Source organism: Nyctereutes procyonoides, unplaced genomic scaffold (genome assembly GCF_905146905.1).
Source record: "Nyctereutes procyonoides isolate TBG_1078 unplaced genomic scaffold, NYPRO_anot_genome, whole genome shotgun sequence".
In the NCBI taxonomy this organism is placed as follows: Eukaryota; Metazoa; Chordata; class Mammalia; order Carnivora; family Canidae; genus Nyctereutes; species Nyctereutes procyonoides.
This window is the reverse complement of record NW_026575126.1, coordinates 37,519,776-37,534,837: the sequence shown is the minus strand read 5'-3', so window position 1 is coordinate 37,534,837 and position 15,062 is coordinate 37,519,776. Positions and strand designations below refer to the sequence as shown.

The 15,062-nt window shown below is 67.2% G+C and overlaps 2 protein-coding genes across 2 annotated transcripts; both read left to right on the top strand.

Moving 5' to 3' along the window:
• Positions 1–553: 553 nt before the first annotated feature.
• PGAP6 (post-GPI attachment to proteins 6) lies at positions 554–10,084 on the top strand (the record flags this gene model as incomplete). Its single annotated transcript, XM_055339851.1, has 13 exons — positions 554–638; positions 3,721–3,898; positions 3,972–4,164; positions 4,565–4,695; positions 4,882–5,150; positions 5,237–5,556; positions 5,854–5,944; positions 6,024–6,147; positions 6,545–6,681; positions 7,518–7,696; positions 7,777–7,923; positions 8,417–8,533; positions 8,866–10,084. Coding segments are annotated over 13 exons (2,268 nt in total), but the record flags the coding sequence as incomplete, so codon positions are not given.
• A 307-nt stretch (positions 10,085–10,391) lies between these two features.
• MRPL28 (mitochondrial ribosomal protein L28) lies at positions 10,392–12,379 on the top strand. Its single transcript, XM_055339888.1, has 5 exons — positions 10,392–10,709; positions 10,810–10,962; positions 11,133–11,267; positions 11,371–11,457; positions 12,031–12,379. The coding sequence occupies exons 1-5, from the start codon at positions 10,425–10,427 to the stop codon at positions 12,136–12,138; spliced, it is 768 nt and encodes a 255-aa protein (XP_055195863.1). The 5' UTR covers positions 10,392–10,424; the 3' UTR covers positions 12,139–12,379.
• Positions 12,380–15,062: the final 2,683 nt, after the last annotated feature.

Sequence of the window (15,062 nt, the reverse complement as noted above, 5' to 3'; positions counted from 1 at the left end):
CCCCCTGCTGGGTCTCGCCCCGCCCCGCTCCCACGCCCACGCCCCGCGCTGGGTCTCGCCCCGCCCCTCCCACGCCCCCGGTCTCGCCCCGCCCCTCCCACGCCCCCCCGGTCTCGCCCCGCCCCGCCCCACGTGCCCCGCGCGCACCGCGTGACCTCCATCCTGTCCCGCTCCGCGTCCCCCCGTTTGCGCGGGGTGTCGGGTCGGCACCCCTAGTCCACGACCTCCCCGTGACCCGAGCGCCTCCCGGTGCCCCAGGTCCGCTTGGCGCCGCCCCCGCGCCCCCTCCCGCCCCCGCCCGCGGGTCCGGCTCGGGCCCTGCTCGCGGCGGGGCGGGGCCAGGAAGGCGGAAGTGCCCGGGGCGCCGGCGGCGGGGACCGGCCGGACGATGGGAGCCCGGGGCAGAGGCGGCGGCGGGGGCCGTAGTGGCGGCGGCTGCCCGGGCGGCGGCGGGCGGCGGGGGACGCGGGCCGGGTAGCGCCGGGCGGAGCGCGGAGCCATGGGCCGGGCCAGGCCGGGGGCCGGGGGAGCGGCGGGGGCGGCGGGGGCGGCGGCGGTGGTGGCGGCGGTGGCGGGGCCGCTGCTGCTGCTGCTCGCTCGGGCCCTCCCCGCGGCCGCCGGTGACGGCAGGAGGAGCGGTGAGCCGCGCGGCCCCGCGGGCGCCATGGGGTGCAGCCGGGGGTGGGGGGATTGTGACTTGGCTGGGGCGCCTGTGCGCTCACCTGCGGCGGCGGCGGCGGGGCAGGTGGGCTGGGAGGACGCCGGCGCCCCTACCTGCCGCCGCGGCCCACTTCGCCGACGCGCCCTGGAGCGCGCGGCCCCTCGCGGGTCCCTCCCGGCGCGCGGGGCGGTGGAGGGGCGTGGGGGGGAGTGGAGTGGCGCAGGGCGGTGGAGGGGCGTGGGGGCGTGGAGGGGCGCAGGGCTGGGCTGGGGCAAAGGGCGGTGGAGGGGCATGGGGGGTGTGGGGGGGTGTGGGGCGTGGAGGGGCGCAGGCCTCAGCTGGGGCGCAGGGCGGTGGGATTCCGGGCCCCTCTGGCCTCAGAGGCGGGAGAAAGTTGTTGGGTCCGGGAGTGGGCCCCGCGGGCGTCCATCCTCACCCTCCACAGGGTCACAGCCAAGCCCCGGGCGGTGACCCCCACAGCTGGCCTTGCTTCTTGGCCGCTGGCCTCCAGGTGGACCTGAGGAGAGGGGTAGGCCTGGGCGGTTTTGCCCCAAGAGAGTCCCCTCCCTGGACTGAACCCCCAGGAAGTGGCTCCTCAGGGTCCTGCCTGGGGGAGAGACACTTGGAGGTGTCAAGCCCCCTGAGCGTTGCCTTGGTCTCCCGGGGCCCAGATGCCTGGCGGCTGGCACAGCCTGGGGCGCTCCCCTCCACTCCTGGCTCCCTGCCCCCCCCTTCTCTGAAACCCTCCGAGCTCCTGTGTCTTTGAGGGCTGGGCCTCCGCTTGGCACAGCTCTACTTGAAAGGTGGTTTTGCGGGAGATTGGTTGCTGGTTCAGCTGCTCCGCTGGATGTTGCCACCTTTGTGTCCATCCTCCTCTCCATCCTGAGGTCAGGGCTGGGTGAGGGCTCCCAGGTGGGGGGCGCAGGCCTGCAGACAGGGCAGACCGCTGGTCCTGACATCTGTGCCCAGGCAGGGTGTCCTTACCGGGTACTTGCCCTGCTCCGGAGGGTGTGGGTAGTGTGCCCTCACGTGGGTTCCCAGTACAGGTTCACGGACTTTCTTCCAACTGATCCTGTGTTCTTGGAGGGGCCCACAGGGCAGGGTAGGGTGCAGGAGGCTGGTGCCCCCTGATACGGGTAATGGGCTCCTGTTCAGCAACGTAACTGCGTGGCAGGAGGTCTGGCCGTGGGGCTGGGATGCTGGAGGGGACATGTCGTCCTGGTAAGGGGTTCCCTGGGTCTCAGGGCGACCTTGAGCAGGTCTCTTATCTCCTGTGCACCTGGGGAAATGTCACAGCTACCACCTGTGTTCCAGGTGTCCGCAGGCTGGCGCTCCCGCGCTGGCGGCTGCCGGATGTCTTTGCCAGATGTCTTTGCCCCGTTCAGGCCAGGGTGCTGGGTGCCCCGCTGGTGGACGGCTCTAGGACTCAGCCCACAATGGGGGGAATGGGACCCGGTGGCCAGCGGCCACCTGGGAAGTCTGGACTCCGTCCCGCATAGAGCCTACCCCTGAGCTCTCTGCTATGTGGGCTCCTCTGGACCTCAGACCGGCTGTGCAAGTGGGTTCCTATCGTTTCTGCCATTGCTCCGCCAGCTCCTTCCCTGCTCACCTGGCTTAACCTGGAGGGGCCCAGGCCTGCTATGGGGGTGATGGCAGGCAGCCTGTCTCCCAGTGGAGAGGAAGAGGCCACACCCTCCTGCGTCCACAGCGGGGGTGGGGGTGGGGGGATGTTCTCCCGGAAGCACTTTAACATCCATTAACTTCAGAGGACAGGGTGCCTGAGGGGAGGTGCTGTCTGCCTCAGCCAACTCAGGAGGAAGCTGGGACCCAGAGGAAGGAAGGAACATCCAAGGTCACAGGAGGCACGGGCCTGACGGGGCCTGAGCTGGTGCTGGGGCCAAACTGCCTGCCATCGAGCCCAGGCACCTCACGGCCCGCACCCCTGGCTAGCTGCCCCCGAGAACACAGAGAACATTTAGGGTGTTTCTGTTCTGTGGGAGCCCCGAGAGGGAGGGCTGTGGGTGGGCAGTGCTCGTGGGGCCAGACGCCTGCTCTGGTGCAGGCTGTGCTGGGCACACACTCCCAGGAGGGCCCTAATCGGCGGTGAGGCCTCAGGCCTCGGCTGAGCCCCCGACCACTCAGAGCTGGCCCTAGAAACGTTGGCAAGACAGGGTGAGCATCGGGTACAAACTCTGAGAGCAGGGAGGGGAGGGGAGCCAGGGAGCTTTGCACACAGGTGGGGACCTGAGAGCTCTATGCCAGGGGCAGAGGGGCGCTCCAGGCTGGGGCCGTGGGCACTTTGCTGCCAGGGGCCCCGGCCATGCCTCTGTGCAGTCTGCATGAGCACGAACCCACCAGAGTCCAGGAACCAGCTGGTCCTCTGTCATCACCGCGGGCCAGGCTTCCGGCTGGGGCCCCGTCCCCCCAGGTCTCTGCTTGCCTCCCCGCCAGACTTTAGTTTGGCTGTGCCTCGGGTCATCATGGGCCTGAGCAGGTAGCCGGTCTCCAGGCCTGAGTCTCCTCACCCAAGTGGAACCCCACCAGGGGACAGGGGAGGCTCAGAGGAGGGGGAGCAAGGGTTCAGGGGTCCCATGCCCAGGGCCAAGAGGAGGTGGGTCCGGAGCTCCCATGCGGCACACTTCCTGCGTCCCTCAGCCTCCGTCTCCTGGCCCCGGAGCTGCCCGGGCTACATGACCACGTGTGGGAGGGTGTGCGGGGACGTGCTTCGAAGGTCTCAGGCATTTGGGGTTCCCGACATCGGGGAGCTCATTGCGGAAGCTGCCCAATGGGCGCGTTGTCGCTGGTTGGGGGAGAGCTGGCTTCAGGGTCCGAGGCTGTGTCGTCCGGGGATCAACGACGTGGGGCCGGGGGTTGGAAGGATGCAGCCTGGCCCGGTGGGACAGCAGGCGGAGAAGCTGCCAGGGCGGGAGAGGACGGTGCTGCATTGGGGTCAGCGAGCCAGGTGCCTGCCGGGGCTCCGCTCACGTCTCCGTGGGACCGCGTGGGGAGGCGGGCGCCATGGGCGCCGCGGCCTGGCTCACAGCCCCTTCTACCTGCAGACGTCAGGCTGGTGTCCGAGCAGTTCTCGCAGTCTCCACAGAAGCTGTCTTTCTACAGCTGGTACGGCAGCGCCAGACTCTTCCACTTCCGCGTGCCCCCTGACGCCGTGCTGCTCCGCTGGCTACTGCAGGTGTCCCGGGGCGGCAGCCCCGCCTGCAGCCACGCCGAGGTCACCGTGTAGGTACTGCCGCCCGCTGCCGCCTGCCCCGCGCCCCGGGCCTGCGCCCAACCTGCCGCTCTCTGCCCGCAGGTACTTCCGCTACGGCGCGCCTCCTGTTATCAACCCCTTGGGCACCGACTTCCCCGCCAACACCTCCATGCAGTCCCCCTTCTTCATCAAGATGCTGCAGAGCAATGCGTCCGTCAATGTCTCCCACCCAGCGCCCGGGGACTGGTTTGTGGCTGCCCACTTGCCTCCCTCATCCCAGAAGATTGAGGTGAAGGTAAAGGGGCCGCTTTGAGGGGTGGGGGCAGGGCCCTCAGTGCGGGACCCCCCTCCCCCCACCCCCGTCATTTATGCCCTTGGGGCAGCTTTTGCTTTAGGATTCACTGCCCTGCTTCCCTGTGCGCTGCTGCAGCTCAGTGGTCAGCCCTGACCTCCTCTGCCACCGGCCCCATGGGACCCCTGCTCCGGCCCTGACCCCCCCACCAGGCCCCCTGCTCTGGCCCTGACCCCCCGCGGGCCCCTTGCTCTGGCCCTGATCCCCCGCCAGGCCCCCTGCTCCGGCCCTGACCCTGCTGGGCCCCTGTTCCGGCCCTGACCCCCCCAGGCCCCCTGCTCCGGCCCTGACCCCCCCGCGGGTCCCCTGCTATGGCCCTGACCCCCACACCCGTCTCTCCTAGGGTTTTGTCCCTCCCAGTTGCGTGTACACTTTCCATCCTGACATGCTGGTCGTGCGGGCAGTCGAGGTCTCTATCCTGGAGCCTGATGTTCCCCTTCCACAGACTCTCCGTTCCCATCCCAGCTACCTCAAGTGAGTGGGACCTCAGGGAGGCCCTGCCTCTGGGTGTGATGGACTGGGTGGTCCCCGTGCCCTCACCGTGGGTCCTGGGTCTCAGGGCCCGGCGGCCCCCCCCCTTCGGCCAGCACCTCGTGGGAATGACGCAGGAGGTGGTGCAAGTCAGGGAGCCTGAGCAAGAGCATGTCCCTTTGGCCACAGAATCTTCATCCCCGAGTACACCCAGGAGCTGCGGCTGGAGCTGCAGGGCTGTGTGACCAATGGGAGCTTGGGCTGCCCCGTGCGCCTGACCGTGGGCTCAGCCACCCTGCCCAGAAACTTCCAGAAGGTGCTCACGTGCATCAGCCTCACCTGGTCCTGCCGCCTGCTGCTGCCCTCGCCACCCTGGGAGCGGTGGCTGCAAGTGACGGCCAAGAGCCTGGCAGGACCTCACGTGTTGGTGGCTTTCAGGGCTGTGGCTGCCCTCACAGGTGGGCTGTGTGCAGAGGGCGGGTGCGCGTGGCTCTGCCCCCGCCGGACCCCCAGCCCCCTGCAGCTGAGCCCCATCCTCCAACAGCCTGCAGGCCGTGGACCATGAACTTGCAGCACCTCCTGCAGAGCAGCCCAAACCGCAGCTGTAACGCCTCCGCGGCTCTGCTGCCCCCTGGCGCGGGCTCCTGGGTCCCGGGCAGGAGCTGCGGGGTGGGCGGTGGCCCCTTCTGCCTCACGAGCTACCCGGTCATTCGGGAGGACACAGACGTGCTGTCTGTGCGCTTCTGGCCCGCGGACCAGGTGTCGGTGCTGGTGCAGTCGGGCACCCCGTCGGTGATGCGGCTGTACCTGCACACGGGCACGGACAGTGGGGGCTCCCTCGGCATCTCCCTGCAGGCCAACCAGGTATCTCCCGTGTGCGTGCCTCGGGCCTGGCTCAGCGCGGGGCGCACCCGCCCACGCACCATGCTTGGCTCCTCCTGCACTGACAGGCTCGGACTCGGGGTCAGCCTTTGGGGGGATGGGGACCGTGCAGGCACCGGGGCGGGGGAGGGCTGTGTTCTCAGGGCCATGGTGAGGGAGATGGGCTGTGGCCGGGGTCAGGCCGGGGGGCCCCAGCCCTGGAGGGGCCACAGAGGACAGTGGCCAGTGCCGGGTAGAGCGGGAACGCGGGCCTGAGCTCAACGCGGCCTGTCCCCCTAGACGGCCATGACCAACAGCACCAGGGTGGCCGTCTGCGTGAACGCCGCCTCGCCCTTCCTCAGCTTCAACGCGTCGCTCAACTGCACCACAGGTACGGGTGGGCCGCACCGCCAGCTGCCCCCGCCGCCGCGCCCCTGCCACCTCTGAGCAGGCCCCCCACTTGCCCGCAGCCTTCTTCCAGGGCATCCGCCTGTCTCTGAGCGCCGCATCCCGCAAGGCTGACCTCATCGTCCCCTACCCGGAGACGGACAACTGGTACCTCTCCCTGCAGCTGGTGTGCCCCGAGAGTCCTGAGTGAGTACACCTGGAGACCCGGGCACTACCGGGGGCAAGTGGCTGAACCCCAATGGCGGGACCGCGCACAGGGCTGCCCGCTCGAGGTCTGGAGCCACCAAGCGTTCTGCAAGCCTCGCGCAGTCAGTTGCCTTCTGGGCAAGACGAGGCATTCATCTCATGCACCTGGTCACCCTTGTTGCTGCAGCCCCGGGGGCAGTGCAGGGAGCCTGGGACCCGGGGCAGGCCGAGGGGAAGGGCACATCGGCCTCGCAGAGCCCTCAGCTGCTGTCCTCCGACACGTCGAGCCTGGGGGCCTCAAGTGTGGTTCCGTGTGTCCAGGAGGCTGCTGGGAGCCCTGACGAGGGCCCGGCCAGCGCAGCTCAGCAGCCGGCTTTCCTGTGCCCCTTTCCCACAGGGAGTGTGAGCAGGCTTCGGTCCTCGTGGAGACCGCCTTGTACCTGGTACCCTGTCTGAACGACTGCGGACCCTACGGCCAGTGTCTCCTGCTGCGCAGACACAGCTATCTGTACGCAGGCTGCAGCTGCAAGGCCGGTGAGGGCCAGGCCTGGAGGCTCCAGACACTTTTTTGTTTTGTTTTTTCTTACATTTATGTATTTAAGCAGTCCTCACACCCAGTGTGGGGCTCGAACTCATGACTCCGGGAGCAAGCGTGGCAGGCTCCTCCGGCTGAGCCACAGGAGCCCCGCCTCCAAACACTTCTGCCTTTGGCATCTTGGCCCTGTGCCTTCCTCGGAGAGCCCATCTCCGTTCTGTCAAGGCCAGAGTGCAACTCTGCAGAACAAGGGCAGATGCCTCCTCCCCGTGCCTACCATGCACCCACAGTCCCCCACCCCTGCACCCCAGGCACAGATGCCACCCCCGGAGGCAGTACTGCTTGCTGACCTTGGCCTCCCCTGCCCCACACCTGCCCCACACCTGCTGGGCCTAAACCACACCTGCTGGGCCTAACCGACACCTACTCCACACCTGCCCGGGCCTGCCTTACACTTGATCCTGACTTGCCCCACACCTGCCCCACATCTGGCCTATACTTGCCTGGACTTAACCCACACTTGTCCCACACCTGCCTAGGCCTAACCCACACCTGCCCCACACCTGCCACTGACTAGCCCCACACCTGCCCTTCGCCTGCCTGGGCCTAACCCACACTTGCCCCACACCTGCCCGGGCCTGCCCCACACCTGCCCCACACCTGCCTCACACCTGCCCAGGCCTAACCCACACCTGCCCCACACCTTCCCCGGCTTGTCCCAGTTGCTCCTGGGTGAGGAAGGGGCTTCCCTGCAGGGCTCTAGGTGCGGGGTAGGCCCTGACGTTCAGGAGCACCCCGCGGGCCTCAGCCCCCTTGCCATCCCTTGGGCCCGCAGGCTGGCGTGGGTGGAGCTGCACAGACAACAGCACGGCGCAGACCGTGGCCCAGCAGAGGGTGGCCACACTCCTCCTCACCCTCAGCAACCTCGTGTTCCTGGCGCCCATCGCTGTCTCCGTGCACCGCGCGCTGCTGGTGGAGGCCTCCGTCTACGCCTACACCATGTTCTTCTCCACGGTAGGCTGGCCGCGCCCCCCTGGGTGCAGGGCAGGGGTGGGCTACGTGGGCCGCAGCCACTCTCACCACCCCGTGTGCAGTTCTATCACGCGTGTGACCAGCCCGGGGAGGCGGTGCTGTGCATCCTCGGCTACGACACGCTGCAGTTCTGTGACTTCCTGGGCTCGGGGGTGTCCATCTGGGTCACCATCCTCTGCATGGCGCGGCTGAAGGCGGCCCAGAAACACGTGAGTGACTCCTGACGCCGGGCTGGGCCCCGGCACGCGGCCTGCTGAGGACGAGACCAGAGCTAGAGCTCGGCTCTCGGGGGCCTCCCAAGGCTCGTGGTGCCTCCTGCTGCGAGGCGGCCGACGAGCAGGGACTCGGGTGGGCGGGTTCAGTGAGGCCCCCGGCTGTGCTGCTGCAGTCCCTGGTGCTGAGGACACTCTGGGGGCTTTTCCGCCTCAGGTGGCCCTGGCTGATGGAAACACGGGCTCCGGTGCCCTGCCTGGCCACGCTGGTGCCTCCGACATTCACTGTGGACGGACCCATGGGAGCCACGGGTCCCAGCAGTGCAGGGGCTGAGGTGGTCATCTGCCCCCCAGCCAGCAACCCTAGGGGGTCTGGGCTGTGGGTACAGCAGCATGGTCACTGTCCCCGGGCTGCTTGCACCCGTTGGACCTCATGTTGCTGTAAACGGCTCTGGCCTGTGACCCTGTGGTCACCCCGTGTCTTGCCCAGGTCCTGTTTCTCCTGGGGACGCTGATCTTCGCCATGTCCTTGCAGCTAGACCGCAGAGGTGCCTGGAACACGCTGGGGCCTTGTCTCTTTGCCTTTGTGGTCATGGTCACCATGTGGGTAAGGAGCTGGGACGGGCCAGTGTTCCTGCCCAGACCCCCCCGCCTCCGCCGCCCCGGTGGTTGGGCTGAGTCTGGCTCCCCCACACACCCTTACTCGGGACAAGACATCCTGGCCCTTCGTTGGGGCCGGATTCTTGCTCCTGGGCCTGAGTCCCCACACGTGCTGAGGGCCGCCAGGGACTCCCCACGGCCCGGCCCGAGAGCGGTCAAATGTCTGTGCGCACAGGCCCTCTCTGCAACTGCAGGACGGTGCCGCTGCCTGGACCTGGGTGGGCCCTGGGGGGCTGTGGCCGCAGCTCCCCAGCAACGCTCACCTGGCGGCTCCCCCAGGTGTACCGCTGCGGGCACCGGCGCCACTGCTACCCCACATCCTGGCAGCGCTGGGCCTTCTACCTCCTGCCTGGCATCTCCATGGCTGCTGTGGCCGTCGCCATCTACACCTCCATGATGACCAGCGACAACTATTACTACATGCACAGCATCTGGCACATGCTGCTTGCAGGAAGTGCGGCGTTCCTGCTGCCGCCGCGTGAGGAGCACACCAAGCCCTGGGCCTGCTCGCAGAAGCTCACTTGCCACTATCAGATCTGTAGGAACCACCGAGAGGAGCTGTACATGGTGACGTGATGTGGCCGGCTCAGGGACGCCTGCAGCTGTGATTTGACTCTCTGGCCAGGGGCAGGACCAAAGGAGAAGGACCCTGTCCAGATTGATTTCCAACAGAATAAAATTGCCCAATGCACTATTTGCTTCCTCCCGAGGGGAAGACCACACCCCCAACCCCCAATTCCATTGTGCCTGCTGGCTGCGGGCTCCCTGTGCGGGGGCCCCAGGGGCCTGGGCCTGGCTGCTTGGAAACCACAGGTACCACGCAGGGGCATGTTCTGTGTTCTGCTGCCTAGAGGTGGTTGGAGGTGGGGAGAAAGATTCCCCATGATCCCTGTTCCTCTGTGAGGTTCTGGCTTGAGCCCACCCCCTGCAGCCCCTGCCCCGTTGAGCCTGGGAGCTGTGCCTTCCCTACATCCCTGGATCCCTGATGGGGATGCTCCCTGCTAACGCGGACGTGTGGGGAGAGGGGACCACAGTCCGCAGGCAGGGAGCTGATGGGCCCTGGGGCTCCAGGAGAGGCTGAGGCCCCTGGGGAGAGGGCGGGGGGGGGGGGGTAGCTGCCCAGGAGTGCAGTGCCGCAGCCAGCCCGTGGGCTCCCGGTCCCTTGTGTGGGGACTTGCTCCCGGAGAGGAAGGGACCACTGCTGCCCCAATGGCCGAGCCACTGTTGGGGAGGAGGCTCCCAGGGACCCGACCCGCGCACCCCGTCCTTCGTGGGGGAAGCAGGAGGCGGCGGCAGCACCGCGGTGGGCTGCTGTCTGTGCCCGGGGCAGGGCTGGGCACCTGCGGCCCTGGGTGCCCGCGGCCCCCTTCACTTGGGCTCATAAAAAGGAAACATTTCTATGTAGCGTTTCGGGGGTTAAAAATTGGCAAGACATTTTTATGTAGCTCTGATTTTGCTGTGTTTGGTGAGTTTAATATTTTACAGTGATATTTTGAGACACTGCAGTGTTTTATTTTAGACAGGGGAGAGGGGCGGGTGGCGGGGGGAGGGGAGGGGCGGGTGGCGGGGGGAGGGGAGGGGCGGGCAGGGGGGGAAGAGGGGAGGGAGGCGGCCCGGGTCACAAGCCCCGCCCTCCGCCTCGGGTGAGGATGCGGCCTTGGCCTACGGTGCCTGGGGCTGCCGCCCTCGCCGCAGGGCATTTTCCACGGTCCCTAAGGACACGGAGGGGGCGGGGCGAGCGCTAGACTGACGGGCTCCTCGGCCAGCGGGTGGCGGCCGAGACGCGGCGCGTCACTTCCGGTTCCGGCGGGGCGGCGGGGTGGAGCGGGGGCGCCGGGATGCCGCTGCACAAGGTCCCGGTCGGCCTGTGGAGGCGGCTGCGGCTGCGGGAGGGCATCTGCTCGCGGCTGCCCCCGCACTACCTGCGCTCCCTGCAGGAGGCGCGCGCGCCCGCGCCGGTGCACTACAGGCCGCGCGGGGCCGGGGCCGGGGCCGGGGCGGGCGGCCGGCGGGAGCGCGTGCAGGACGTCCCCATCCCCGTGTACCGGCCGCCGGAGGCGCAGCTGGGGCTCTGGGGCGGGGAGGGCTGGGTCGTCGGCTACAGGTACGTCGGCGACGACAAGGTAGGTGGCGGCGGGCCCCGGCCCCGCTCCCCGCCTCCCGCCCCGCCCGGCCCCGGGGGAGGCCGCAGCAGCGCGCGTGACGTCTCTGTCCCTCCCTTAGCTCTCAAAGAGGGTGAAGAAGGTGTGGAAGCCACAGCTGTTGCAGCGTGAGCTCTACAGTGAGATCCTGGACACGAAGTTCGCTGTCACGGTGACGGCGCGGACCCTGGACCTCATCGACGCGGCCTACGGGTTCGACTTCTACATCCTGAAGGCAGGCCGGGGGCTGTGCGGGCGCAGGGCGGGCTTCCCCGGCGTGTCGTCCTGGGTGCAGGGTCCCCAGCGAGCCTTGCTGCCTCCTTCCCCGCCGTCGGGCCTCCCTTTGCTCTCGGGTGGCTGGAGGGCCCTGCCAGCAGCCCTGCCCCATGCATGGTCTCCTGCCAGACTCCAGAGGAGGACCTGTGCTCCAAGTTCGGGATGGACCTGAAGCGAGGGATGCTGCTGCGGCTCGCCCGACAGGATTCCCAGCTGCACCCCGACAATCCCCAGAAGAGGGCAGCCACCTACGACAAGTACAAGGTGGGGGCCTCCGTTGGTGCGTCATGCTCCCTGGGGGTCCTGTTGGCTGGCCGTCCTTCCGCTCACTGTGGGCCTGTTCCCCCCCCCCCCCCAAACGGGGCAGGAGTTTGTCATCCCGGAGGCAGAAGCCGAGTGGGTTGGCCTGACGCTGGATGAGGCTGTGGAGAAGCAGAGGCTCCTGGAGGAGAAGGTGAGCATGTGTGAGCACCGGCGGCTGAGCACCAGTGGACAGACGGGGTGGCGTGTGCTGGCCCAGGGAGAACCTGGCCTAGGGCTGCTGCACGTGGTGGGCCTGGGGAGGAACTGCCCTGATGGAGCCACAACCTTGGGTTCCGTGTGCTGTGCCCTCTCCCCTCGACGTGCTGATACTCTCCTGCTCCCCGGCTGACTTCATAAATTCATGGACAGAAGAATTCTTGGGGGCACCTTTGGTTTGCCCACGTGGCACCCCCTGCCCTGGGGTCTTCGCAGTCTCAGAGTTGTATTTTTGTATCTACATCCTGGAAAGTCTGGAGTGGATGGTTGCTGCTAGAACTGGGTATCCTCCATGGCCTAGGACCCCAAGGCAGGAAAGATGGGGACAGATGCCGGAGCCCTGTGTCCCCAGTGGAAGGTGGTTCTTGTCTCACGGACAGGGCTGTCCTCTGGGCTGGTGGCTGTAGGCCAAGCCTGAAGGGCCACGTTCCCCCTGATGCTTGGCCAGCAGCAGCTGCGTTCCTGCCTCCCCGGAGCAGCTCACTGTGACCCCGTCTCGCTCCTGCAGGACCCGAGCCCTCTGTTCAAGGTCTACGTGGAGGAGCTGATTGGGCAACTTGAGCAGCAGGCCCTGTCTGAGCCTGTGGTGGTGCAGAAGAGGGCCAGCAGGGAGTGACTGCGCGGGGTCCTGCCCCCCGCCCCCGCGGGCGCACGAGTCTGGTGGGGGCTGGTGGATGAACCCCATCTTCTGTGCTGGCTCAGTGGCTGCCAGGGCTGGATGGGCTTTGTAGAGCCCCAGGGGTCTCCTGTCCCAGGGCCTCCAGAGGTCTGGGGCTGGCTTGCTGCCTCTGTAGCCCCCTCTTCTCCCCTGAGGTGGAGACCCAGCTGGGGCGGCGCCAGTAAAGTCTGAACTTGTCCGTGTGTGTGCTGCTTTGCCTGGAAGCCCTGAGCGCTCCCAAATGGTCTTGGACCTTGTCGTGCCCTGCCCCCAGAGACCCGGATGTGGCTGAGCTGTGGGACCAGGGTTCCTTTTGGTGTCTTGCCATGTTTTGCCTTCCTCTGGAAGGGCCCAGGGTGGTTGGAGGCATCTGGCAACAGATGCTCTCTGTGTCCACATCCTCACCCGTGTGGCATTCTCCTGGGCAGAGGCAGGGAGGCTGTGGGCTGACTCTGGGAGTGGGGGAAGGCTCCTCTGGCGTGCCGTCCAGGGGGGTGGAGGATGTGGATCCCCTTGGGATGCTGGGCCCAGTGCCCTGAGACTTGGGGTGCCTTGATCCCCTTTCCCGGCCCTGTCCTGGGAGTACTGAGCATCAAGAGCCATTCAGATCACTCTGGGAGGACAGGGAGTGAGTGATGCCCCGACCTGGTCCTGGCAGCTGACCCAGGGGTGCCCGGCTCCCCTCAGGGTGCTGTGGACGTGAACACACCTGGGCTGTGCTGATGGAGGTGGAGGCCAGACGGAGCATGGCCGGTGAACCCAGCCACAGGAGGGCCCTGGAGGTTCCACAGCACAGGGAGGTCATTGAGGGGTGGGGCCTGCCCTCGGAGTGGTCCTGAGGTCTGTGTGCAAGGCTGAAAAATGTTCTCAGTCCCAGACTCCTCTGGGGTGCACTCTGGACTTGTATCTCTCTTTTTTTCTTTTTATGATTTTTTTTAAAGATTTTATTTTATTTATTCATGAGAGAGAGAGAGGGAGAGACACAGGCAGAGGGAGAAGCAGGCTCCCTGCAGGGAGCCCGATGTGGGACTGGATCCCGGGACCCCGGGGTCACACGACCTGAACAGAAGGCAGGCACTCAACCACTGAGCCCCCGAGGCGCCCCTCTGGATTCATATTTTGATGCACATGATTGTTTCTTCACGGGATGTTCCAACATAGGAAAAACATTGGTTTTTCATTTTTCAAAAACTTTACCAAACGTTGCCAGCGCCCAGCCTGCCCCTGCCCTGGTTGTGGCCTGCAAGGCCCGGCTGGGTTACTCGCACCGCAGCGACTGGCTCCGGCGCCGTGGCCGGCATCCTGGACTGGCCAGCCCTTCCAGCCCCCTCTTAATGGTTCCCACACTCGGCCCTGACCCGAATCTAGCAGACCCCTTCCTAGGGCTGTTCTGCTCGTGTCACCTGTCCACCCACCCCCTGCCCGCTGTGCACCCCGCGTGCCCCCAGGTCATTGGCTCTGGCTCCCAGCTGCCCTCACCGAGGCTACAGGTCAAGGTGGGCAGCTCCTACCAGGACCCCTGTGCTCCTGTGTCTGCTGGCGCCCCAGGGGCTTAGGGGTGGCCCAGGGCCTGTGGCTGGGGGAGGGTGGGCCGCGGTGGGGGTGGGTGGGCTCCAGCAGGCGCCTTCCTGTCTGTGCTGGAGGCCCAGTGGCGTTGCTGCATTCGGGGGTACAGCCCTGCTCTCCCTGGGGCATACAGCTTGCCCCAGGAATGGCCCCCACTCGCCTCCAGTGCTGCTGCTCAGTGGAAGGAGCTTGGTGTGGCCTCAGCAGGTCACCTCCCTCTCCAGAACCTACAGGGAGTGGTTCTGGCTGTGGCCCTTTTCGGGCAGAGTCAGAATCTGTTTGATCACGTTCTCACAAATACCGTCCGCCCAGGAGAGGTTCAGCGGTCAGCAAGGGACGTGCTCGCCGGCCCACCCCAGATAAAGCAGTAGCCCAGGTCTGGGAAGGTTGCCCCTCCAGAAGGTGGGAAGGGGGACACGGGGACCGTGCGTACTCACTGCTGCACCCCCACCGGAGCTGAGCGCTGGGAGCCCACCAGGCCACACGGCCCCCTCCAGGTCCTCTTCCTCTAGTCTGCCGTGTGTGCCCGCAGTCCCTCAGGCCTCTGGATTGGGGTTGGTGGTTGTACTGACCCCCGTCAAGCCTGCAGAAGGCCGAGTTGCCCTGTGCTGGCCCCGGTGCGCAGACAGGCTGCACCCCTGTCCCCCCCGTCGCCCCTCCAGGAGCCCCTAGGCAAGTCCCCAGGCTCGCCTGTTTCCGTGACGGCCCAACCAGTCAAGGACCACGGACACGAGGGTTGGCCGCTAGTTGTAGATGGGGAGGTCCCTTGGGACCTGGGCAGTGGAGCCCTTGCCAGTGCGACCGTCAACACCATGGGGTCCCAAGGCCCAGGAAGGGCAACTGAGGTCACAAGGGCGCGGCCCAGCCCAGCCCACGGCCCTGTGCCCAACCCTGTACGTGAGGGCTGTTGTGAGGCCCACGGTGTGCACGATGGTTCTCCCCCTGGAGCTGTGCCCCAGATGACCTCCGAGGGGAGCCCCGGGTCAGCTGAAGGGGCTCAGCAGCAGAGGCCTGGAGCCCTGTGCAAGTTCCCCGAGCCCCAGGCTGGGGCCCCACCCCCTGGCTTCCCCCCCACACCTTGCCCCTAGACAACACCTGTGTGCCCGTGGTGTCCCGCATGTGGGGGAGGCCCTGAGGCCCAGGGCTCCCCGCCCCAACCCCGCCCGTGACCCAACGACTCGGGTTGGGAGCCAGTCCTGGGGTGGCTGGCTGTGTAGCCTGGCCCACCCTGAGCCCGTCCCCTTGGTGTGTGAGCCCTGCGGACCCGCGTCCAGATTCCCCGTTTCCCAGGCCCCTCCGGCCCGGGCAGTGGCCTC